This window comes from Nyctereutes procyonoides, unplaced genomic scaffold (assembly GCF_905146905.1).
Source record: "Nyctereutes procyonoides isolate TBG_1078 unplaced genomic scaffold, NYPRO_anot_genome, whole genome shotgun sequence".
NCBI classification, from domain to species: domain Eukaryota; kingdom Metazoa; phylum Chordata; class Mammalia; order Carnivora; family Canidae; genus Nyctereutes; species Nyctereutes procyonoides.
In genome coordinates this window covers 7,704,425-7,731,586 of record NW_026575051.1, presented here as the reverse complement: position 1 = coordinate 7,731,586, position 27,162 = coordinate 7,704,425, and the positions used below count along the sequence as shown (strand labels likewise).

The 27,162-nt window shown below is 37.1% G+C and overlaps 1 protein-coding gene across 1 annotated transcript in view; it reads right to left on the bottom strand.

Annotated features, from left to right (window-relative positions):
* The window catches only part of DNAH8 (dynein axonemal heavy chain 8), a 331,702-nt gene that overhangs the window by 229,117 nt on the left and 75,423 nt on the right, over nt 1–27,162 (bottom strand). Inside the window, exons 21-28 of the mRNA XM_055330260.1 lie at nt 23,300–23,375; nt 22,213–22,408; nt 13,848–14,044; nt 13,155–13,281; nt 10,365–10,600; nt 8,045–8,149; nt 1,958–2,071; nt 382–444 (exon numbers count right to left, since the gene is read on the bottom strand). Of these exons, the coding sequence (XP_055186235.1) occupies nt 382–444; nt 1,958–2,071; nt 8,045–8,149; nt 10,365–10,600; nt 13,155–13,281; nt 13,848–14,044; nt 22,213–22,408; nt 23,300–23,375 (1,114 nt within the window). The remainder of the gene's footprint in view (nt 1–381; nt 445–1,957; nt 2,072–8,044; nt 8,150–10,364; nt 10,601–13,154; nt 13,282–13,847; nt 14,045–22,212; nt 22,409–23,299; nt 23,376–27,162) is intronic.

Below are 27,162 nucleotides of genomic sequence, written 5' to 3'. Positions count from 1 at the left end.
ATGGATAAGAAAGGAATGGATACAGAGGGGAGATAGGGAAACCATGTGTCAATATTTTAAATCTTATTTTGATACATTTTATTCTAAGAATTTCTACCATTTATATGCAAATGAGATACTTGGAATCAGAATAAGGTATACACTTAAGTTCAAAATCAAGTCTTAGTCTCTAAAAATAGGGAGAGATTCTGTGGAGAAGAACACAAAGGATACAAGAAAAGGAATCAATCACATTATTTAGAAGATTAGAATACAATTAAAATCTGGATGTACTTTAAACATTAATTTTTCCACTATAAGGTAGAACAACATAAATTTTTCCCTAAAATTACTTTAAAGAATAACAACACATTGTCGACATACAAAAAAATGAAGTTTTACCTGAAATATCTGTAGCCTGTTACTAGCTTCTTGGGGTGGAATATTTGGAACCATGGGTCCTTCCTGTAATGAATAATATACTCTCCATTTAAATTCTTAATCACATGTATTAATCAATTTATTGAGTTTATCTATTATTTCCTTTTAAATAAATAAACATGATTTTTATCTGATCTAGTCTAATTTTGTCCCCTATCTGAAGCTTTCATTTAGTTTTTACAGCTTTATTGAGATATAATTCACATACTATACAACCTCTCATTAAAAAGGACAATTTAATGGCTTTTAGTATATTCACAGAGTTGTGTAACCATGATCACAATCAATTTTAGAACATTTGCCTCACTCTAACTTCCATTCATTTTTAAAGGAGCATGACATCGGTACTAAAAAATGTGCCAAAATTACATCCTGTAGGAAGCCTGCACCACTAGGGCTGTGTTTCATTCCATTTATGGTTATAAACAATGATGCTGTGTTTATGCATTAGAATAACTATTGATATAGAGTTCTGAGGACAGCCTCCTCTCTCTCACTGATTGTTCAGCCCAATATGGAAATAGAGAAGCACATAGGTTGAATAGCTGAAAGAAGCAAATGCAGTCTTTGGTGGCCTTCATCCAGAACACAGTTGCAAAAGGACCACAGATGGTCTGTATAATCATGAATATTATGGATATGCTAAATAATAGAGCAGATTCCCAGTATAATAAAATGATAGGGCCATAAAATCTTTTTTTTTTTAAGATTTTATTTATTTATTTGAGACACAGAGAGAGAGAGATAGAGAGAGGCAGAGACACAGGCAGAGGAAAAAGCAGGTTCCATGCAGGGAGCCTGACGTGGGACTCGATCCCAGGACTCCAGGATCACACCCTGGGCTGCAGGCGGCGCTAAACCTCTGTGCTACCAGGGCTGCCCAGGGCCGCAAAATCTTGACAAATCCAACAAAAAAGAGGTAAGTTTAGTACATGCAAAAAAATGTGCTATGTGGTTATTATTAAGGGCTTAAAATGTCTTATGAATCTAGACCCATTGTGACCACTAAAGGAAGTAGCATATTTTAGGGGAATACATCCAACTTCTGAGTTTAACTTCAAAGAGGAGGATCATTAACAGTCATGATGCCAGGTTGAATAGTCTGCAGGACTGACCAGGTGTGACATTTATTATTTATTTTCAGTGACCCTTTGGTTCTCTGAGAGTTAGTGAAAAAAAGATCAGTTGCATAATACCCTACTATTGGTATTTATAGTTTCTTACAGCCTTCCAACAAGTGCATTGCATTTTCAGCTATGAGCATTCTGGCCTGAGAAAGCATAAGACCAGACCTTTTGTTCTTTCCACAATCTCAAAAGTTCTTTTCCTTTTAATGGTTAAATTCTCTTTCTTCCTCTATAAAATGATTTTTAAAAACTAGCTATCTCCTTTTTTTCCTGATAGCTACAAATATGCAAATATAGCTTCTTATATACAATGTGCAAATTGCTGCATATTTCTCAAGATTCATCACTGTCATCTCATATAAACATGCCACAGAACATTTTAACACACAGCATGCAAATACTTAGATTACCGCCTCATATGATTCTGCGAAGTTCATTACATCCTCACGAAAAACTTCCACAGACTCAAGAAGATTACTCTTAAACTTTGGCTGCACTTGAACTAGTTCATCTTGTACAGAAACCTAGAATAAAAAAGAATACCCAACATGAGATTTATTTAAATGAAAATGTATTTAAATAAAAACTATAATTCCATCCCAGCCAGTTTGCTATCACACAGATGTCCAGTATGAACAAGGGCATCTCTGCAATCCTGGTTAAAAAAAAACGGGGGGGATCCCTGGGTGGCACAGCGGTTTGGGCCTGCCTTTGGCCAGGGGCGCGATCCTGGAGACCCGGGATCGAATCCCACTTCGGGCTCCCGGTGCATGGAGCCTGCTTCTCTCTCTGCTTCTCTCTCTGCCTCTCTCTCTCTCTCTCTCTCTCTCTCTCTCTCTGACTATCATAAATAAATAAATTTTTTTTTAAAAAAAGGGAAATAAACAACTCAAATGCAGCAAAAGGGGACACAAATCATTCTAGTTCATGACCCAAGAGGCAAAGCCATCTTCTGTAAAACTGCAGTTAGGAAAAAGTTTTCTGGCTATCCAGCTCAGGTCATCACTGTGGCCAGAGAAACAGTTACTGCTTACAGGCCCAGTCTGGATCACATGCTGTCTCTGAGGCCAGATGAAGGTCTGGGATTAATAATTTCTGGTAGGTTTACATGGTCACAAGGGTTGGAACAGTCACCTAAAAGAAAGTCATATTACCTTGGGTATTAAAAAAAAATAAGGAATGCCCTCCATAACAGTCTTCAAAAGCCTCTGCTTAAACCTTCAATCATAATAGCTAGCACTTAATTCATACTTACTATCTGCCAGGCTTTTCACCTGTGTTAATTCATTTAATCCTCATGACAATGCTGTGTGGTAAATACTGATATTATATTCATTTTACAGTTGAGAAAACTGAGGCATAGAGACATTAAGTAACTCCCCCAAGGTCCCGCATCAGCATGAGGCAATGTCAAGATTCAAAACCCAGCAGTGTGGTTCTGGGTTTTTTATAAAACTTCAGATTAATGGTGATTGTACTAAAGGATGGGCCAACAGGTTTAACACTAACAGTTCAAGAGATAGAACAACTGCATGGGAAGAAATCAGAGAAGGAGACAAACCATGAGAGACTCTTAACTACAGGAAACAAACTGACGGTTGCTGGAGGGGAGGTGGGTGCAGGGATGGGGTAACTGGGTGACGAGCATTAAGAAGGCCATGTCCTGTGATGAGCACTGGGTGTTGTATGCAACTAGGAATTACTGAACACTACATCTAAAACTAAGGATGTACTATATGTTGGCTAACTGAATTTGAATTAAAAAAAATAATTTAAGAAAGAAAAGAAGAAAAGAAAAAAAAAAGATAGAACAACCCAAGTGAATCTTTTCCATTGAACAGTAACAGAAAGTTGGGCTTCACTAAATCTCAACCTAGGGTTCTCCATGTCCTTCCCAAGATGCAATTTTCTGACTAAATCATCGTTTTTTAAAATAAGTGAATATTCAATATTGAGCATTTAAATAAACATGAGTATTTTTAAAAAGCATTTTATACACATTACCTCAAGGAAGTCTCATAACCATGTATAAAAAAAGTCCTAACGTATTCCTAAATGATCACATGAAGAAACTGAAAAATGAAGGTTATTAATTTGCATAAGATCACACAACTGGCTGGTGGCAGAGCTGGAATCACAAGTCTTGACCCCAATTTCAGCTCTGGGTGCTTGCTAGTCTCCTTTGCTTCAATCTCAGTGACAAATCTCTCCACAAACAAAAAACTTTAAGCCAATGTTTAATTAATATTCAATAAAAATTTCCACTATAATTAAAAAATCTGGATCTTCCCTTGGACTTCATTTTTACTGTTTTACTGTATAAATATCAACTTCAAAAATGTGTAGAGAGAAGTTTATAGCTAAAAATGCCTGCATGACAAGAAAAAAAGATCTCAAATCATTTAACCTAACCATCCACCTTCACAAACTAGACAAAGAACAAATTAAATCCAAAACAAACTGAAGGATAGAATAAAAATTACAGCACAGGTAAATGATATAGAGTATAGGTAAACAATAAAGAAATCAACAAACTAAAAATTTCTTCTTTGAAAAGATGAACAGAATTGATGAACCTTCGCCTAGGCTAACCAAGAAAAAAAGAGTAAGGACTCAAATTACTAAAATTAAGAATGAAAGAGGGGATTATCACCACCTACTTTACAGAAGTAAATGGAATTATAAGGATACAATCAATAGAGTGAACAGGGACCCTATGGGATAAGAGAAAGTATTTTTAAATCATAAATCTGATATGTATTAATATCCAGAATATATAAAGAACTCCTACATTTCAACAACAACAAAACCACAAACAGCTCAATTTTAAAATAGGCAAAGGACTTGAGTAGACTTTTTTCCAAAGAAAATATACAAATGGACAGTAAGTATATAAAAGGATTCTCAATATCATGTAACATGAGAGAATTGCAAATCAAAACCACAATGAGGTATCACCTCACCAATTAGGATGCCCACTATCAAGAAAACACAAAATAACAAGTGTTGGCAAGGATGTGGATAAATTGGAACCTTTTCCCACGGTTGATGGGAATGTAAAATGATGCAGCTGCAATGGAAAACAGTATAGTGGATCTCAAAAAGTTAAAAACTGATACTATATGATACACCAATTCTATTCCTGGGTATATATCCAAAAGAATTAAAAGTGGAGTCTCAAAGAGATATCTGCACTTTCATGTCCATAGCAGCATTATTCACAAAAGCCAAAAGATGGAAGCAACCTAAATGAACACTGCAAGATGAATGAATAAACAAAATGTGGCACATATATACAATGCGATAGTAGTCAGTCTTGAAAAGAAAGGAAATCCTGTCACCTGCTACAACATGGATGAAACTTGAGGACATTATGCTAAGTGAAATAAGCCAGTCACAAGAAGGCAAATATTGTATGATTCTACTTATATGAGGTACCAAAAGTAGTCAAATTTATAGAGGCAGAAAGCAGAATGCTGGTTGGAACTGGGGAAAGAGAGAAATCAGGAGTTATTATTTAATGAATATAGAATTTCAGTTTTGCAAGATGAAAAATTTTGGAGATTGGTTGCACAACAATGTGAACAGACTTAACACTACTGAATTGTACACTTAAAAATAGTTAAGATGAGAAGTGTCTGGATGGTGCAGTCAGTTAAGCATCCAACTCTTGGTTTTGGCTCACATCGTGATGTCAGGTTGGTGAGATCTAGCCCTGTGCTGGACTCTGAGCTCTTAAGCTCTGCTCAAGTCTCTCTCTCCCTCTCCCTCAGCCCCTCCCCCCTACTCTCTCTTTCTCTATCTCAAATAAATAAATAGATTTTTTTTAAGATTTTATTTATTTATTCATGAGAGACACACACAGAGAGAGAGGCAGAGACACAGGCAGAGAGAGAAGCAGGCCCCACACAGGGAGCCCAATGCAGGACTCGATCCCGGGACTCCAGGATCACACTCTGGGCCGAAGGCAGGCACTAAGCCACCAAGCTGCCCAGGGATTCCCAGTAAATAGATCTTTAAAAAATAGTTAAGACGGTAAAAGCTTTGTGTATTTCACCATGATTTAAAAAAAAAAAAACTTAGCACAAAGTTATAGTAATTAAGCCAGTAGGTTACTAGCATAGGGATGGACATATGAATCAACAGAATAGAATTGGGAGTCCAGAAATAACGACGTACATTTATGGCCAATTGATTTTCAACAAGGGTTCCAAGATAATTTGTTGGTGCAAGGATAGTCTTTTCAACAAATGGTGCTGAAACAACTGGAAATCCACATGCATTTTTTGCATGAAGTTGGACCCCTAACTCCCATCATACAAAAATTACCTCAAAAATGTATCAGAAATCTAAATATAAGGGCTAAAATTATAAAATTGACATAAGAAAACATAGTAGCAAGTCTTTATGACCCTGGATTTGACGGTTGTTTTCTAGCTATGATACTAAATCACAAGCAACAAAAGAAAAAAATAGATAAATTGGACTTCATCGAAATTAAAAAACTTTGTACTTCAAATTCAGAGACAGAAAGTAGAATGGTGGTTACCAGGGACTGGAGTGGAAGGGAAAATGTGGAGTTACTGTTAATTAGGCACAGAATTTCAGATATATAAGGTGAAAGGAGTAATAGGGATATATAGTGACAATGGCTACACAACAAGGCGAATGTCTTTAATACCATTGAACTGTACACTTTAAAAAATGATGAAGATGGTAAATTTTTATGTTATGTGTCTTTTAATACAGTAAAAAAGAAGAAGAAGAAAAGAAAGACACCATCAAGAAACTGAAAAGACATCTTTATCCATTCATCAGTTAATAGACACTTGAGCTGCTTCCAACTTTGGCTCTTATAGATAATGCTGCTATAAACATCAGTCTGTGTGTATCCCTTTAAATTAGTGTTTTTGTATTCTTTGAATAAATACCTAGTAGTGTTATTGCTGGATCATAGCATAGTTCTATTTTTAACCTTTTGAGGATCCTCCACATTGTCTTCCACAGTGGCTGCACCAGTTTCCATTCCCAGCAAAAGTGCAAGAGGGTCCCCCTTTTTCCACATCCTCGCCAACACCTGTTGTTTCTTATATTGTTGATTTTAGCCATTCTGATAAGTGTGAGGTGATATGGTAGTTTTGATTTGCATTTGCCTGATGATGACTGATGTTGAGCATCTTTTCATATGTCTGCTGGCCACCTGTATGTCTTCTTTGGAAAAATGTCTACTCATATCTTCTAATCATTTTTTAATTAGATAGTTCATTTTTGAGGTTTTGAGTTTTATAAGATCTTCATATGTTTTGGATGCTAACCCTTCATCAAATGTATCATCTGTAAATATTTTCTCTCATTTTGAAGGCTGCCTTTTAGTTTTGTTGATAGTTTCCTTTGCTGTGCAGAAGCTTTTTGTTTGGATGTGGTATACATATACAATTGAACATTACTCAACCATAAAAAAGAATGAAGTCCTGCCATTTACAACAACATGGATATATTATGCTAAGTGAAATAAGTCAGAGCAAGATAAATACCATTATGATTTCACTCATATGTTGAATTTAAGAAACAAAAACAAAGGAGCAAAGGGAAAAAAAAAAGAGAGATGCAAACCAAGAAACAGACTCAACTATAGAGAACAAACTGACAGTTACCAGATGGGAGGTGGGTGAGGCAGAATGGGTTAAACAGGTGATGGGGATTAAGGAGTGCACTTATGATGAGCACCAGGTGTTGTATGGAGATGTTCGATCACTATATTGTACATCTGAAACTAATATTTTACTACTATATGTTAACTATATTGAATTCAAATAAAAACTTGAAAAAAAAAAAGAAATTGAGAAGACGATCCATAGAATGAGAGAAGATATTTGCGAATCCTTTCATATGGGGCTTATATCCAAAATATATAAAAAAAATTCTTACAGCTCAAAAATAAAAAGATAACCCATTCTTTTTAAAAGCAAAGGATTTAAATTCACATTTCTCCAAGCAAGATGGATGTATGGCCAATAAGTACATGAAAAGATGCTCAACATCATTAGCTGTTAGGAAAATAAAGCAGTCATTCAGAGGACAGCATGGATAAGCCTTAAAACATGCCAAATGAAAGAAGCCAGTCACAAAAGGCTACATATTGTGTACGTCCATCTATATTACACATCCAGAAAAGGCAAATCCATAGAGACAGAAAAGTAGATTGATGATTGCCAGGGACTAGGATAAAAGGGAGAAGGAGTGGTTGCTAATAGGTATGGGGGCTTCTCTTGGGAAGATGAAAGTGTTCTAAAACTAGATAATGATGGTGGTTGTGTAACTCCATGAACATACTAAAAATCTCTGAACTATATACTTTGAAAAGGTAAATTTTATGGTATATAAATTATATCTCAATAAGGGTATTAAAATAATATATATTTAAGCTTTAAAATGCATGAAAAACTTTTTCTAGAGATAGCAACTTATAAAAAAAATAAGAATTAAATTGTACTTACAGCTTTGCTCTGTAATTTGTTGAAAGAATATCTCAAAGTATCTACTGCTTCTGATTCTTCTTTGGTCACTTCAACTTCAAATCTGTTTAAAATAGCATAGGCTTCCTGGAAAGTGGGAGTAGAGTTCAGAAACATCACAAGGAAATCAAATGCCAAATGATTTAGATGCCTTCTAGAAACACATTCTTATTCTTCCCATTCTTAGAAGAAGAGAGTGTATTCTACAAGAGTAGTTCCAAAAATTGAGCATGTATATAAAGCATCTCTAGATTCTCCCTGATGCCAGATATTGACTCTAGATCTTAGGTCCCAAAATCTGCATTTAATAAGCATCTAGGTGATTCTGATGGAGATGTAAGCAGATCATTTTGAAATACTATGCTAATTGGGGTGCCTGGGTGGCTCACTTGGTTAATCAACAAGCTTTTTTTTTAAGATTTTATTTATTTATTCATGAGAGAGAGAGTGAAAGAGGCAGAGATATAGGCAGAGGGAGAAGCAGGCACCATGTGGGGAGCCCTGGTCCTCAATCCTAGGATCCCAGCATCACGACCTGAGCCAAAGGCAGATGCTCACCACTGAGCCATCCAGGCATCTCAAGAAACCAACTCTCAGTCTTGCCTCAGGTCTTGATCTCACAGTCATGAGTTCAAGCCCCATGTTGGGCTCTGTGCTGGGCATAAAGCAGAAAGAAAAGAAAGAAAAGAAAAGAAAAGAAAGAAAAGAAAAGAAAAGAGAAAAAAGAGAAGGGAAGGGAAGGGAAGGGAAGGGAAGGGAAGGAAAGGAAAGGAAAGGAAAGGAAAGGAAAGGAAAGGAAAGGAAAGGAAAGGAAAGGAAGAGAGAAACACTATCCTAGAAAATACTATCCTAGAAAATATCCCTAGAACAATTTTCTCTCTCTCCTCTTTGATCTTGTGCAACACCATGCAAAATATCATCTCATTACTCTTAAAATATGGGTTGGCTATGTAAAGAATAGAATGAAACAATGATGTGGGAGATACTCTGAAGAAAAGAAACTTGGATTGTCAAAGGGATGGATTGGCAATTGGGTTTATTAAAAGAATTTATGCTGAAGAATAAAGTTTCTGGGGCACCTGGATGACTGTTGGTTAAGTGTCCAACTCTTGATTTCAACTCAGGTTGTGATCTCAGGGTTGTGAGATCAAGCCCCACACTGGGGTCTGCACTGGGCATGAAACCTACTTAAGATTCATTCTCTCCCTTTCTCTCTCTGCCCCTCCTCCACCACTGACTCACATGTGCTCCCTCTCTCTTAAAAAAATAGTAATAAATTAAGAGTCGTATTTTTATTATCACCATGAACTAAGAATTTAAATATCAGTCATAAAATACTTGGGTAGACAAAATAATGGTCTCTCCAACATTGTCCACATCTCAATCTCCAGAGCTTTTGATTGTGTTACTTTACATGACAAAAGGGACTTTGTAGATGCGATTAAGTTAAGGAAAAAAAAACTTAAGATGGGAAGATTATCCTGGACAAACTGGGTGGACTCAAAGGTCCATATAAGGGAAAGAGGGAGGCAGGAGAGTCAAGCCACAAAAGACGTGAAGACTGAAGCAGGGCCAGGAGCGACACCATTGCTGGGAGTGGTTGGGAGTCAAGGAATGCAGGTGGCTTCTGGAAGCTAGAAAAGACAAGGCACAGACTCTCTCTTGAAGCCTCCAGAAAGAGTACAGCCCTTCTGACATCTTGATTTTAGCCCCATAAAATTCATTTTCAGATTTATGATCTGTAAAAGTGTAAAATAATACATTTATGTTGTTTTAAGCCATTAGGTTTATGGTAATTTGTTATAGCCGAAGTAGGAAACTAATATAGTACTCTACCCTAAAAAATCTCTGCTTGATGTTAGTTCAAACAATTTACTATTAAGCCTAAGTAGACTGCTCCCACCATGCTTCCCTTGGTATGCCACTGGTCATGAATGAGACCTATAAGTGGTTTCTAAGGAAAGCCAAAGACATTTGGGGAACTTGCCTAATACGTTAAGATTGACATAAAAGAATACAACCATTCATTTCTGTAAAATGTTGGTGCTAGCATAAAAAAACAAACACTGTCTAGACCAGTTCAGCAATGTTAATATATTAATATATTCCTTTGCGTACTGTACTGTTCACTGTTGGTAATTGTCAAAACCCCTCCAAGGACATCAAATCAGAAAGGAGAAACAGACAGACTATGCCATAAAATAGATGAAGGATATACGTTAACAGGATCAATTTTTTAGTGTGTCTCTCTTAAAAAAAAAAAAAAAAGCATTTCAGACAGAAAAATGTGATTACTTCTTACTTCAATTGGTCCCAAAGTCATGTCCATTTGAATTTCATTATCACGGATAGACGATAAGGCTTCCATTGCAAACCTGACATCATCTAAATCACGAATGGGTCTAGATAACTTTTTCAAGTATTCATTGATGAATGCTATCATGTCGGACATTTTCTTTTTGTACTCTTCATTCAAGTATCGACAGAGTAACATCTTCCATGCCTTAGCCTCAATGGATAAGGCCAACTTCATTGGCTCTGGGGTAGAGAGAGAAAGATCAAAATGGAATACACCTGGCATTCTGTAACTATTTACTTCATGTCTAATCTGAGCATTTATAACTGCACTGTCCTATCTGATGACCACAGCTCTAACTAGTCAACTCTATCTTATCAATTCCTACACATTCTTCTTTACTTCTCTTGGTACCCCTCGGGCCCTAGCCCCCCCAGGCTTGCAACATGGTTGCTCCCCCATCAACTTCCAACAGTTAGACTGAGAAGACTAGGGAGCTGAGTTGATGGTGGCCTGAGAGGAGACACGCAGCTGGCTTGTTGGTTGAGGCTGTGAGATCCTCTCATGGAGTCTGCACTTTACAGGCCTAGTCTCCTTTTCCTCAGGCCCCAAGCATTCAGCCCACTCTTCCCCTTCTTTAGAACTGCTGCTGCCTATTCCATTTCTTAGTTTCCTCTCTCTAGAATGGAGCCCCCATGGGCAGCCCGGGTGGCTCAGTGGTTTAGTGCCGCCTTCAGCCCAGGATGTGATCCTGGAGACCTGGGATCAAGTCCCATGTCAGGCTCCCTGCATGGAGCCTGCTTCTCCCTCTGCCTGTGTCTCTGCCTCTCTCTCTCTCTCTCTCTCTCTGTGTGTGTGTGTGTGTATGTATCTCATGAATAAATAAAATCTTTAAAAAAAAAGAATTGAGCCCCCAGCCAACTCTGACACTGTGCTAGAGTTGATTTTTGTATGAGAAATCACAGTGCTACCCACTATGAGAAAACAAATAGGAAATTTAAATAATAGGTAAACTAATTTTCCAAAAGTCTACAGTTCTTGGAATTATTGTCCAAGGCGTAGTTTCTGATTTCTAACTAACTATTCCCTTCAAGTACTTGTGACTGTTCCCCAAATTAAATTCCTTCTTGATAGATGTAATAACAGTATTTAAGGGGACCCTGGGTGACTCAGTTGGCTGAGCTGCTGACTCTTGATTTTGGCTCAGGTCAGGATCTTAGGTGGTGGGATCGAGCCCTAAGTTGGGCTCCATGCTCAGCTGGGAGTCTACTTGAGATTCTCTCTCCCTCTCCCTTTGTCCCTACCCCCACACCATGTGTGCACTCTCTCTCTCTCAAATAAATAAATCTTTTTAAAAAACAGTATTCAATATTTATTGAACATCAGATATGTTCCAGGTAGTATGCTAAGTGTTTCATCTAAAGCAGCTCATGAGGTGAGTACTGTCATTGTTACCAGCAGAAGAGATGGAATTAAAGAGGTCAGGTAACCTTCACAGTCAAATTTGAGAGCCATAGTTACACTTACTTTTTAAGGATAGATCTGAAAGTCTACTTAATATGTAGAGTTGATGTGAAATGGGTCATTCAAATACTTCCTGAGAATAAAATCTTCTCAAAAACTTCGGATAATACTGTACTGATGTAACCATGGCAGTAAGTAGCCACCATATCCCAGTTTTAAACCCAAGCCATAGACCAACTGACCTCAGTTCACATACTTTAAAAAAAAAAAAAAAGATTTTATTTATTCATTCATGAGAGACACAGAGAGTGTGGCAGAAACAGGCAGGGGGAGAAGCAGGCTCCCCAAGGGGAACCCAATGTGGGACTCATACCAGGACCCTGGAATCAGGATGAGCCAAAGGCAAATGCTCAACCACTGAGCCACCCAGGCAGGACCCTCACATACGTTTGCCAACCAATCAGCATCGCCCCCCCCCCTTCTGAATGTCAACCAATCAGAAAGAACCTATTTAATAAGCCCATCTCTGAGTGCCAACCAATCAACAACAGTCTCATTTGAGTAAACATCTTCTACAGATGATAATAACCTATTTATACCCACAGTCCTTAAACCCTGTGCTGTCCAGACACCCAATACGAATGCACTCCGCAGGGGACACTGTGCCTGCCCAGCATCAGTCTCCCTTACTCTCCTAATCAATAAAATAAGTTTGGGCTTTTTATTTCAGATAGTAAGTGGCTGTTTCATCATCCTTTTGATACTCTAACCCCAAATGGATTAACTTCTCAGGAAATCTCAAATTGTTTGACTCCTAGCTCATGTATACAACTCCCTCCTCATAGAAACCTGAAAAGGAGTTTCACCTATAGTTTAGTCGTCTGACTGCCAATTGGGGAATTGCATTATGGTCAGTATATCAAGCCACCCTAGTATAGTATTATTTACAAATAATATATAATAGTATATTATATAACATACAAATTATATATATGCATTTATACAACATATATATGAACAATATTGGTGGTCTGGAAATATTTGATATTTACAGTATGGTACCGAAGTAGATTCATAACTTTCTTTCTTTTTTTAAGATTTTATTTACTTATTCATGAGAGACACACAGAAAGAGGCAGAGACACAGGCAGAGGGAAAAGCAGGCTCGCTGTCGGGAGCCTGATGCAGGACTTGATCCCAGGCCCCTGGGATCATGAGCTGAAGGCAGATGCTCAGCCACTGAGCCACCCAGGCGTCCCTCATAACTGCTTTCTAAATAAGGCAACATTTCATGTGAAAATACAAATACTTTACATAATATTATTAAAACACCTGTATGCAATTCAAGTGCTCCCACAACAATAATAGGCTTCAATTCATCAATCTCCTGTTCAAAAGTGGCGAAGTGTAGAATTTCTGATCTGATTTCAGTCAGAGAGGGGTTGTTAGCCAAAAACTCCTGTAGTAAAGAAACAATGTTTTCTTTAGTTTTTTGACAGTATAAATCTCACACTGCCCTTTTTAATATATATATATATATATATATATATATATATATATATATATATATATACTTATCCACTTGTACATCTGGCCAGTGGCTCAGTAAAGAAAGGGATGAACTGATAGTATTGGAAAATGAAGCTATGTGAGAGAATGTCATAGCCTACCAGGAGTAACTAAGTTATTCATGTGTCCTTGAGTCTCTAGCCAAAAATACAGCTGAATCTCTGTAAGTGTAATATACTCTTGAATACCCAGCCTCCGAATGTCTGGAGCCTAATGGGTACTCAATTGTTTACACAAATTAAAAGAAATCTATCTGAGCCTCCTTCCTCTCAGTTGCCTCAGAATGTCAATGTGAAAATTGCAGAAACTCTAATATGTTAGGTGCTTAGCATTTACAGATTCCTGATCTCTGCTCATGAGTTCCTGTCACGATCACTAACACTTTCCTGGTCCTCTCATGCAAGTTAGATACAAACAATTCAAACCCAAACTACATCCCAGGCAGCAGAAATACACCTTCACTTTCACATCCCGGTCCTCTGTCCAGAGCGTCTTGTACTTCTGAAAGTCCTGCAAGGCCTCATGAGCTACCTTTCGTAGAGAATTCACAGAAGAAGAAAGGAGAAGAACCAACTTGGAAATATCTTTGTGCTCTGCAACCCCTGGATAAAAATTCTTCAGCTTCCTTGCAGGAATAATTTCTTCAAAGGATCCTGAAAACACATGTTTTTATATGTAGATAACTTTTCTATTCAACTTTAAATATTATCAATGTTAATATTTATAGACTTTTTTGTAGTTTTTAAAAGACTCTCCCTCCAAATAATTAAGAGCTATTCCTTTAAACCTTCACTTAATCTTATTAAACCACTGTGTCAGATTTTGAGGTCTAGATTTCTTTAATGTGGGAAAACTGTTTTCAGAGAAAAGAACTGAAAAACACTGATTAAACCCTCCTACCCAAATAACTCCTCTGAGAAAAGGTCAAAAGAGCTCACATTGTTGCTCTACCAAACAGCATGGTGGTTGAAAGAGAGGCACCATGCTTATTACCCAAATAACCTTAGGCCAGTTTTGGATCTTCATGGATATACTTGAGAGGATTAAATGAGACAACATATGTTCATCCTCAACTCAGCATCTGGTATATAGAGATCATGCAATCACTATCAACCACCATTATAAATATCTCTTGCCAAAATCTGATCATGTCACTTCTTGATCAAAATTTTCAATTAGGTATTCTCCATCAAACCAACTATACAGATAGTTTTGTTTGGCCCAAACAATGCCTTACTTTTTTCATGGCGTTTGTGAACAATTAAAAAGGATAATCGTTCATGCAAAATTCCAGATTTCTAACTTCTCTTTTAAAAAGGTTTCATCAAAATAAAAAATAAATAAAAAATAAATAAATAAAAAGGTTTCATCTAAGGTGCCTGGGTGGCTGAGTTGATTGAATGTCCAACTCTTGATTTTGGCTTAGGTTATGATCTCAGGGTTGTGAGATCTAGCTCCATGTCGAGCCCTACACTGGGCTCCATGTTGGGCATGGAGCCTGCTTAAGATTCTCTCTCTGTCCCTTCTCTCTCTCTCAAAAAATTTTAAAAAATAAATGAAAATAAAAAGATTTAATCTAATAGTACAGGGCACATGTTCCTGCATGGCAACAATTAGCCAAAGCTGAGAAGCGTCTCTTAAAAGGACATTCTTGTTGAACCTGCCATAGTCTCCTCTAAGACCAGGTCACTCATTTATTCTTTTGTCTTAATTTTAATCAAAATTAAAGCAAAAGAAAGTACAAGGTATTGGCTTAATTAATTAAGTAACTAATGTTGCATGTCCTGGCAATTCTCTTTTATTGCACAGAAGTATTCCACTGTGTAGCTATGCCTCGTTTTGTTTGTCCACTGACCAGTTTTTGGACATCTGGCTAGCAATTTGAAGCTATTACAAATAATGCAGCAGTGAACACTCACATCTTTACATGGATATATGATTTCATTTCTCTTGGGTAAATTCCTAGGGATGGAATTCCTGAGCCAAATGATTCAGGTATGTTCAACTTTTTAAGTGTCAAACTGGTTTCAAAGTAGCTATACCATTTCATACACTTCCCTCAGTGATGCATCAGAGTTCCGTGTTCTTTGTCAAAAATTAGTAGATTATTTTTCAATTTTACCAATTCCAATAGATGTGCAGTGGTATATCATAATGGTTTTAACCTGTATTTCCATAATAACTAATGGTGTTGAGCATCTTTTCATGTGTTTTTTAGCCAGTTATATATCTTCTTTGTTGAACTCATCTTTTGCCCATTTGGGGAGGGTGATGATCTTACTTAGTTTGAGTTCTTTATATATCCTGAATACAAGTACTTTATATCAGATGTACAAGTTGCAAATATTTTCTCCAAATGTGTAGCTTCCCTTTTTAATTTTTTAAATGATATATTTTAAAGAGCAAAAGTTTTTAATTTGGTCGAAGTCCAATTTGTCAATTTTCTTTGTAATGGATCATGTTTTTTGCTGTCCTATCTGACAAATTTTTGCCTAACCTCAAATCACAAACTTCTTACATGTTCTCTTCTAAAATTTTTATAGTTTTATTTCTTCTGTAATTGACTTTGTGTTCATTTCTTTGCATGGTGTGAGGTAAGAGACCAATTTCATTTTTTTGCATCTATATGTCCAATTGTTCCAGCACCATGTATTAAAGAGACAAGCCATTTCCCCATTTTTTGACTCGACATCCCTTCAGAAACTCAGTTGACTCTGAAGTTTATATCTGAATTGCCTATTCCATCCCACTGATCTAAATGTCTATCTTTAGGCCAACACTACACTGTTTTGATTACTGTAACTTTATAGTATGTTTTGAAATCAACTCACACATGTACTCCAGCTTTAATATCCTTCTTAAAAGTTGTATTGGATATTATAGTTTCTTTGAATTTTCCTACTCCCTATTCAAATCTCAGGATCAACTCAATTTCTGTAAAACCACTTTCTGAGATTTTGATTGAGATTCCACTAAATCTATAGATTAATTTGGGAGAACTGCCACCTTAGCAGTAATGAGTCTTCTAACCCATGAACATGGTGTATCTTTCAGCAATGTTTTGTAGCTTCCAGTGTACATGCTTTACATTTCTTCTGTAAAATTTATTCTTTATGATATTATTGTGAATGAAATTGTTTTTTTAATTTCATTTTCAGATTATTCATTTTAGTATTTAGAAATACAATTGAGCTTTGTATGTTGATCTTATACCCTGTACGCTTGTTGAACTCATTTGTTAATTCTAATCATTTTGCATGTGTATGTATTCCAAGGATGTTTTTGCATACATGATGTTATCTGTTAATAAAGCCAGTTTTGTTTCTTCCTTTCCAATCTGCGTATCTTTAATTTCTTATTAAATCCAGATTGAATTGCTAGTATAATGTTATACAGACGTTGTGAAAGCTGGCATTCTTAACTTGTTCTTCATCTTAGGGGGAAATAATTTAGTCTTTCACCATTAAGTATGATGTTGACTGTAGGCTTTCATAGTTGCCTTTTATTAGGTTGAAGAAGTTCAGTTCTAACCCCAGATCATTGAATATATTTATCATGAAAGAAAGTTGGATTTTGCCAAATCCTTTCTACTGAGGTGATCAAGTGATTTTGTCCTTTATTTTATTAATAGGTTGTATTTTAGAGTCTTAAACCAACCTTGTATTTCTGGATAAGCCTCTTTTGGTCATAATATATGCTTCTTTTTATGTGTTTCTGGATTCAGTTTGCTGACATTTTGTTAAAGATTCCAGCATGATCACTTAAATTTAAGGATTCTTTAAGGAATGCTTTATAAAGAAGTCAAATTTAAACATTTTCTTCAATGGTTTGAGCTTTGTTCTAGAAAATTTTTCCCTACCCTACTGTTATAAATTTATTGTTATGTTTTATTCAAAGTGTTTTAGAATACATATATTTAACAGTGCTATAAAATATAGAATAATGGATATGAATTTAAGACGCTTTTGAAATCTAATTTAAATTCAAGTTTTTCTATATGAATAAAAGTCTCTAATATCATTTATTTAATAGCACATTCTTTCCCCCTGATTTGTAAGTCTAGCTGTGTCATATATCTAATTTTCATATATATAAATGTTTCTGCACTTTGTCCTGTTCCACTGATCTATCTATTCTTGGACCATTAGGAGAGTGTGTTAGTCTAGGTTAATAACACTCCTTCCTGCCACATATGGCAGGACTTCCTACCTTGTTTTCCTTCACCAATATTTTAAGCTATTTTTGACTGCACCTCCATATGACTTTACCCAAAATTAAAATTAATTTAACAAATTGTAGAAAAAATTCTGTTGTGATTCCATTGGAGTTGTACTGAGCTTAAAAATTAATTAAAAAATTGAGTTCTTCATGTTGTGGATTTATTCCTATCTTCCATTATACCATTCAGTAAAATGCTATGCAATATTTTTTATTTATTTATTAAGTTCCTTATGGTTTTTTGGCTACTGAAAAATCCATTATTTTCTATTACAATTTCCCCAGCTTTACTGAGATATAATTGACATATAATTCTATTACATTGTAACCTAATTATTGGCTATTATAGAAATACTTTTGTATGTTGGTCTTTTATACATAAGCATTACTGTTCTAATAGTTGTTTCTAGATTCATTAGATTTCCTATGCATGATCTTTAAAGTAAGGACAATCTTAGTCTTCCCTTCCAATTATCTCATTTTTTATTGTCTGATTTCTTCAATAAAATATTGAATAGAAGTAATGATAGCAGGTTTCCTTGTTTTATTCTTCATTTTAATGGGAAATAAATGCTTCTAAATTTTTCCACAGATACCATTAGCAGAAAATGCTTCATAGTCCTAGTGTTTTAGGAGGATATGTATGAGTAACTAAAATATATCATATATACAACAGCATATACAAAACAGTAGTTAAAGAAGAATATGACATATATAAAATATCCATTAAATAAGAAGGAAAATAATTTCAATGTATTCAACACCCAGATTAAGGAGAGCATGGTGCTAATATTTCAGTAGTCTTCTCTAGGCCCTCTTCAATCATATATTCCTCTCTTTCTCCCAGAGGTAACAACCAAGATCCTGAATTTTCTTTGAAGGTAAGCCAACATGTTTACCTCTAAACAATATATTATTTAACTTTTTTATTTTTTTTAACTTTTTTAAATAATAAATTTATTTTTTATTGGTGTTCAATTTGCCAACATACAGAATAACACCCAGTGCTCATTCCGTCAAGTGCCCACCTCAGTGCCCGCCACCCAGTCACCCCCACCCCCCGCCCTCCTCCCCTTCCACCACCCCTTGTTTGTTTCCCAGAGTTAGGAGTCTTCTATGTTCTGTCTCCCTTTCTGATATTTCCCACTTATTTTTTCTCCTTTCCCCTTTATTCCCTTTCACTATTATTTATATTCCCCAAATGAATGAGACCATATAATGTTTGTCCTTCTCCAATTGACTTATTTCACTTAGCATAATACCCTCCAGTTCCATCCACATCGAAGCAAATGGTGGGTATTTGTCGTTTCTAATGGCTGAGTAATTATTTAATTTTTTTAACTAAGCACAAACCTAGTTGTAAAGGTAAGAACATTAATTGCCCATGTTAGAAGAATGTTCTCAGGAGAAAAAAACAAAAGCTAAACAGTCTGCATCTAGTTTGGCTTCAGCTCTCCTCCAAATTTACAAAAGCCCTTTTGGGGGGAAGCCATGTGGTAGGATCATAGGTAAGTCCTATCATTTATAATCTGGAAAACACAGGCCTCATTATAATCAGAGCTTCTGGCAGGTCTATGTTTATGAGCCATGTAAAGGAGTCCAGCAGGAATATGGCCAGAGCAGTGGGCTAATCTTTTTCCATGTTTTATTTTTTTAAATTCCTTTTAAACATTTATCTATTTATGAGAGAGAGAGAGAGAAAGAGAGAGAGAGAGAGAGAGAGAGAGAGAGAGAGAGAGAAAGAGGTGTGGGGGGGGCGGGGAGCAGAAAGATAAGGAGAGAATCCTCAAGCAGAACCCCTGCTGAGCATAGAGCCAGACACAGGGCTTGGTGCCAGGACTCTGAGATGATGACCTGAGCTGAAACCAAGAGTCAGATGCTTAACCGACTGAGGCAGCCAGGTGCCCCTAATCTTTTTTCCTTCAAATCACAATTCCTTTCTTCTAGCTTCCAGTAGCAAGTCAAAGCAAAACACTTCCAAAGAATGAACTGAGTTTCCTCAACTGACCTAGGTCAATAGGAGTAGTTCGCAACTTCATCAGCATATGTGAAAACAAAAAGCACAGCCAAGAATGTGGACCAGTCTTACCCAGGCATTCAGTCTTCAAGTTAAAAGACAGTATAATGTCATCAGGCATTTTGGTGAAGGCAGTAAAAACTCATCTATCTCTTGAGTCAACTGGTTGCCCTCTCTGCTTATAATACGATTGTCATGGTGTATTCATCTTTTATCATTCATCTAGGAATTCCCTTCACCTCTGCTATCGTTCATTCCCATTTCCAATATCATATGTCTCCTTTTTGCTTGTCTTCTTGCTTTGTTTTCTCATGTGGAAGAGTACACCTTTAATAACTTTGTGACAAAGGGTGCATTGAGGGTACATATTTTAAGACTTTGCATGTCTGCAAATGTCTTTATTATACTGAGTTGATAATTTGACAGAAAATAGAATTCTTACTTGCAAGGTTGCAGTTAAGTCCAAAGGCTCTTGCACCTAGTGGTTTTTAAATTAGTCTGCTATAATAATAGAAAGATATATGGAATGAACTAGGGAGAAAATAAAGAATAGTGGCAATTATTGGACCAAAGGTCAGAGAATTGAATTCTAGTTCTCTTCCCTGGATTCCTTCCCAGCCCTATCACTAGGTTTGTGACTCTGCACAAATTATTTAACATCTCTGAAAAAAAAGATGGAACTAATAGCTCTTTTGCCACCACTTTTATGTGTGTACATAGGCCTCACAAGTTTTCTTTCCCAGACCTCCTTGCCTCCAATTTTCCAATGTTGCTCCTTCTAGGTCCTGAACAACCAGTTTAGCCACTCATCACTGTCCAAGAGTCCATGTATATCTTTGTTTCAGACATTTCCATCTTCTTTAAAAGGATATGCTGCTTAAAGCTCTACCTACTGGGGAGAATTTCCCTTCTTGCTGCCCTTAAGGGCCATTCCTATTAGGCTATAGTGTGGTAGGAGTCCATTTTTAGCTTACACCAATGTATCAAACCAACTCAAGATAGACTGGGTCTAAGATTTTTCATCCTCCATTAGCTGGTTGTAGGGAATACCCCCTGAGACCACAGATATAATCAGAGAGAACAGTGTTAGTGCAACATAGAAAGGGTGTATGGAGCCTGGGCCATCTATTCATGTAATTTGCATGGTATTTTATTGTTTTTAATTTGCATTTTCCTGGTTACCAATGGAGATGATACAGTTTTAGAAAAAGTATTTGACTTTTTTTTAGATTCCACATATCAATGAAGTTATGTGATATTTGTCTGTGTCTGGCTTATTTTATTTAGCATAACATCCTTTGGGTTCATCCTTATTGTCACCAGTGGCAGGATTTCCTTCTTTTAAGGCTGCATAATATTCCATTGTCAAAAAAAGTCAAACTCATAGTAACACAGAGTAGCACAGTGGTTACCAGAGGCTGAGGAGTGGAGGAAAGGGGAGATATTGATCAAAGGGTACAAACTCTCAGTTATATGATAAATAAGTTCTGGAGATTTAATGTACAGCATAGTGACTACAGATAATACTAATGTCTTGTACACTTGAAATTTGCTAAGAGAGTAGATTTCAAATCTTCTTACCACATGCATACACCAAAAAATGGTAACTGTGGGAGGTGATGGACATGTTAATTACTGTGATTGTGGTAATCATTTCACAATATATACCTATATCAAGATATTACATTTATATCCTAAATACATGCAATTTTTACTTATCAATAGTTTGGCTTTTTACACAAAGGTGTCCAAAAATGTACATGGAACTTTGGGTCAGTGGCTTATCACACTGATAATTACTTAAGGGAATAGCTTATATGTACTGAACGTACAAAGAACACATGACCTCAAACTTCTAAGCACCATGTTCCAGCAAACTAAGTTCATTGCACCAAATACAATGCCAAAAGTAGAATTAGTACCGAGTCTTCTTATAATTTTTCTTTGAATCTAAGATTATGATAGAACGGTGATAAAAATCCTTGTTCTCCTATTTCTAAACTCTAGATGGAAATGTCTGTATGTTATATTTATGATGGAGGATGGAGAACACTCATTTTTTATTTTTAATGCAAAATTTAACAAATAGACATGTAAAAATGACTAATCAGCCATAAGAAAGAATGGAATCTTGCCATTTGCAACAAGATGGTTGGAGCTAGAGAGTATAATGCTAAGTGAAATAAGCCAGTCAGAGAAAGATAAATACCATATTATTTCACTCATGTATGGAATTTAAGAAACAAAACAAATGAAAAAGAAAAAAAAAAAAGAGACAAACCAAAAAACAGACTCCTAACTCTAGAGAACAAACGGTTACCAGAGGGGAAGTAGGTTGGGGGCTGGGTAAAATAGGTGAAGGGGATTGAGAGTACACTTATCTTGGTGAGCACAGAGTAATATATGGAAATGTTGAATCATTACACTATACTCCTGAAACTAATATAACACTGTATGTTAACTACCCTGGAATTAAAATTTTAAAACTCTATATGCTGTTGTACCCAGGAAGAATCACAAAGATTGTTGACTAGTCGTTATAATTCTAGGATTCTATTCATCTGAGATTTGTTTTAACATTCTTACTCTCTTCCTTCTTCCCAGGTTTTGCTGTATTTAAATGGGTCACTTCAGTAGTAGTACGGCTGGGGCTGGTGACAGCAGGCTTTATGTGACGGGTCTGCTGTTGCCCCCAGTGGGCCACTCCTCTGCTGACCTCCAGGGTTAGCTGGATCATCCGGTTAATGGCTTGTTGAATGTCATCCAAACTAGGAACCATTACCTGTGGAGTGAATAAACAGATTCCTGGTACTGGCGGCACACGCCACCCATCCCTCTGCTTCTCACCAACCTGTCCCCCATTGGGTAGGAAAGCCTCAGCTGGCCCAGTGGAAGGTTGCTTAGAGGGAATGGGTGTTAGAGGAGGGTAGGCCACGGATTCTCCCTATCCTGAGGTTTTCCCATTTTTTCATTTCCTGCAGGCTAACAGGTCAAGCATAGTACTTGTCATCCTTTCCCTGTGAGGGTGACTGGATATAGCCAGAAATTGTGGACTATGTGTCAGAGCCCAAGAAGCAAAATGACTGAAGAAGCTATCCTGTCAACGTTTGGACTTCAGTTCTCTGAAATGTGCCAAATAAGCACAGAAGCTGTCCTCCAGGAGGCCAAACCGTGTAGGTATAGATAGTGGTAGATGAGTCACAGATTGTTCCTGCCCAGCCTTATCCCGTGGCCCCTCACAGAGTGCACCTCAGTCATCCTGTGTGACTGGAGTTCCAAATGCCAAGTGACAGCTAGGATGGTGGTAGATATAAGTGCCAGGAGAAGGCACAAGAATCTCTATGCTTGGGGCATAGGCTCTTCCTTTCTTTCTCTTCTGCCATTTCTTGGTTACCTCACAGTTTTGTGTTTGGGGTAGGGATTTGGACTTCTGATATGGACTAGATAATTTAACGCTTAAAGAAAGAAAAAGCAAGAATATTTTTAGAGTACTTGCTAATGGATGGCTGAATAGATGCTTAACTGATCTCTTACACTAACCTTCAATACCCCATGAACTATGCAGAGAATTTTTTATAATAGATAAAAAAAAAATGTTCCAATTTTTGTTAAATACTGGTGTGAAAAATACCCAAATGTCATTGTATTAACTTGAATATTTAATTATACTTACCACATTTGGAATCGCAAGGTGTACTTCAGTTTTTATAAAGGAAATAACATCTTCTGATCGTTTTCGTCCATATTGGCTGGAATAAGATACACGTGTAACTTATAAAACTTAACCTAAAATTTCATAAAATTTTGAAATGGTAGCTATGCTAACATTCTTAATCCTAAAAATAAAGACCATTTTCAAAATACCAAATTACATGGGGAATATTATTTATAATGAAATCATACATTTCAGAGAACTAAGGAAACATGATGCTTTAATATTATTATAAGTGAAATATTAGTCTTCTGTACATTTTCTCATATTCTAATGTTGCTTTCTCTCAGTAATAACCATTTAATAATGTTTACTAAAAGCATATCCTAGGGGCACCTGAATGGCTCAGTCGGTTAAGTGTCTGCCTTCTGCTTTGGTCATGATCTGGGGTCCTGGGATTGAGCCTTGCATCAGGTCCCCTGCTCAGCTGGGAGTCTGCTTCTCCCTCTCCCTCTGCCTTCCTGATTTGTGATCTGTCTCTCTCTTAATTTTTATTTTTTTTTTATTTTTATTTATTTACGATAGTCACAGAGAGACAGAGAGAGAGAGAGAGGCAGAGACACAGGCAGATGGAGAAGCAGGCTCCATGCACCGGGAGCCCGACGTGGGATTCGATCCTGGGTCTCCAGGATCGCGCCCTGGGCCAAAGGCAGGCGCCAAACCACTGCGCCACCCAGGGATCCCTGTCTCTCTCTTAAATAAATAAAATCTTAAAGAAAAAATAAAAAAATAAAAGCACATCCTGTTCCTAGCCCTGTAAGAGATGCCAGACAAGATCACCAACAAAAAATATATAGCTTCATATACTTTTTTATATACACTTTTTTGCAAGATTATACAAGAGAATTCTGGCCAAAGCCTTCCAAAAACTGCTGTTTTGTTTTGTTTTGTTTTGTTTTGTTTTGGGAGGGAAGGGGCAGTGAGCAAGGGGAGAAGAAGAGAGAGAATCTTAAGCAGGCTATACACTCAGCACGGAGCCTGACACAGGGATCAGGACCTAAGCCAAAATCAAGATCAACACTTAACTAGCTGAGCTACCTAGGTGCCCCTAAAACCTGCTTTTTTAAATACTCATGCTCAGACAGAAGTACATACATACAGACACCCGAGCACAAGTAATGAAGAACACACATCAGAGCTGCAGATTAGTTTGCTTATCTCCACCTTCTTTGACCTCTGTCCCCATCTCAAACAAAATTATAATAAATGTTTTATTGCTCTCCATAGCAAGAAATTGCTGTTATACTGAAAAACAACATCTCCATTTATAGGTAAGCAGATGGGGGAGGGGAATCATAAGAAAGATAAAGCCTTTGCAGTTTAACCTGAAGGCCCAGCTTTAACACACTGATAAACATATTATTGCAAGGAAATCTTCAAACCAAAAGCAAGCAAATAAAGGGGTAAAAAACTCTAATACATAGTCTCATTGTGAAATCCAAAATGCAACAATAAAATCAGTGTATTTCACTGTATTTAAAAGGACACAATCCCAGGACAAGAAAGAGTTTTATAAAACAAAAACAGCCTAAGCAACAGAGGCAGTGAACAGCACACTGGATCATTCAGTAACTTATTTGACACATTACAGCTTAAAGAATTCTCTAAAATTTCATATGCAAAATACCAAAAGATAGATACTTCTTAAAGAAAAGGTAAAAAAGATAAAAGAGTAATGTTTACTGAATGTTTAATGTATGCCAGGCACTTTTCCAAACACTTTCCGTGAATTAACACATTTCATGCTCACATTAACTATGTGAGACAGATCCTATGATTAATTTTTGCATTTTGTGTATAAAGAAACTAAGGTAGAGAGAGGTTGAGTAACTTACAGAGGGTCACTCAGCTCAGAGATGCTTTACTACCTCAATGCAGCCCATGAATTCTACGTAAGGTCAATTAAAGCACAGCTCTTCCCTAACCTTAAGAAAGAAACTGTTTTATCATCTTCAAAAGATTCTCTATATGCCTGAAAGGATTAATGAGAAAAATTATCTACACATAAACATAAAATTTGTGAATTTCCAGGTTAAAAGGGGGAAATCCTGTAAGCATCAAAACATCAGGGTGTTACTTAGAAAGCTGGATTAACAGCAGAACTCTGTCTGAAAGTGGAAACAAAAGAAGCCAACAAAACAGTATTTGCAAGGGTGCGTGGGTGGCTCAGTGGTTGAGCACCTGCCTTTGGCTCAGGTCGTGATCCTGGGGTCCTGGGATGGAGTCCCACATTGGGATCCCTGCGGGGAGCCTGCTTCTTCCTCTGCCTATGTCTCTGTTTCTCTCTCTGTGTGTTTCATGACTAAATAAAATCTTAAAAAACAAAACAAAACAGGATTTGTAGAGTGTGAGAGAAAGAAAATGTGATTCGAGCTGACCAAACTAGCACTCGTGTGTTAGGGTAAGAAAAAGACATTTTATTTATTTTTATTTTTATTTTATTTTATTTTTTATTTATTTATGATAGTCACACAGAGAGAGAGAGAGAGGCAGAGACACAGGCAGAGGGAGAAGCAGGCTCCATGCACCGGGAGCCCGACATGGGATTCGATCCCGGGTCTCCAGGATCACGCCCTGGGCCAAAGGCAGGCGCCAAACCGCTGCGCCACCCAGGGATCCCCAGAAAAAGACATTTTAGACAAAGAAGGATGTTCAAGTATTATGCTTATGTATATCTCTTCAAAAATTGCTTAAATACTGCAGGACTTGTAAGTCAATGTGGCATAGATAGTTCAGACTTCAAAAACACCTCTTTGTGTCAAATACCTAACAATCATGCATTGAATATAAAGGACATGAGAGTGCTCATATACCAGGTTAGTATCTCCATTAACCAGAACAAGGTCAGGAATACATAAACAGGGTTGTAGCTGGGAATTAGGCAGTGAGAGTAAAAGGTTGACTCCTGCAAACCATAGGGCACTGAAAGTACTCCATATGAGGTAGGACCTCAGCCTGGTTTGGTACCGGAAGCCAGAAACTAAAACGATGCTCCTCCACTTATAAAGAGGCAAAGTGAAAACAAAATATAGTCCATGTCTGCAGCTACATCTCCAGAAGATCTGGGCCTGGGGTGATGAAACAAATCCACAGCATAACCAGGAGGTGATTAAGCCAGGCCACTTGTGTGCTCCCTAGCTGACCCTGCCATATCCCCAGTATCTCTTAAGGGGGCAGTCATCATGAACAAATAAGACCTGGTTCTGAGATGAATGGATAAAGAAGATGTGGTTTATGTATACAATGGAATATTACTCAGCCATTATAAATGACAAATACCCACCATTTGCTTCGACGTGGATGGAACTGGAGGGTATTATGCTGAGTGAAATAAGTCAATCGGAGAAGGACAAACATTATATGGTCTCATTCATTTGGGGAATATAAATAATAGTGAAAGGGAATAGAATGGAAGGGAGAAGAAATGGGTAGGAAATATCAGAAAGGGAGACAGAACATGGAAGACTCCTAACTCTGAGAAACGAACTAGGGGTGGTGGAAGGGGAGGAGGGTGGGGGGTGGGGGTGACTGGGTGGCGGGCACTGAGGTGGGCACTTGACGGGATGAGCACTGGGTGTTATTCTGTATGTTGGCAAATTGAACACCAATAAAAAATAAATTTATTATTACAAAAAAAAAAAAAGATCTGGTTCTCTACTCAAGGTTCACAGGATCATGGGAGACAAAGGTGAAACTCCCAGATAGGGAGGTGGGGGGAGAGAGAAAACACACACACACACACACACACACACACACCCGTACACAGGCACACGTGCATGCACCCACACTTCTCACTCAAAGAGGTCCTTGTAAACTAAAATCCC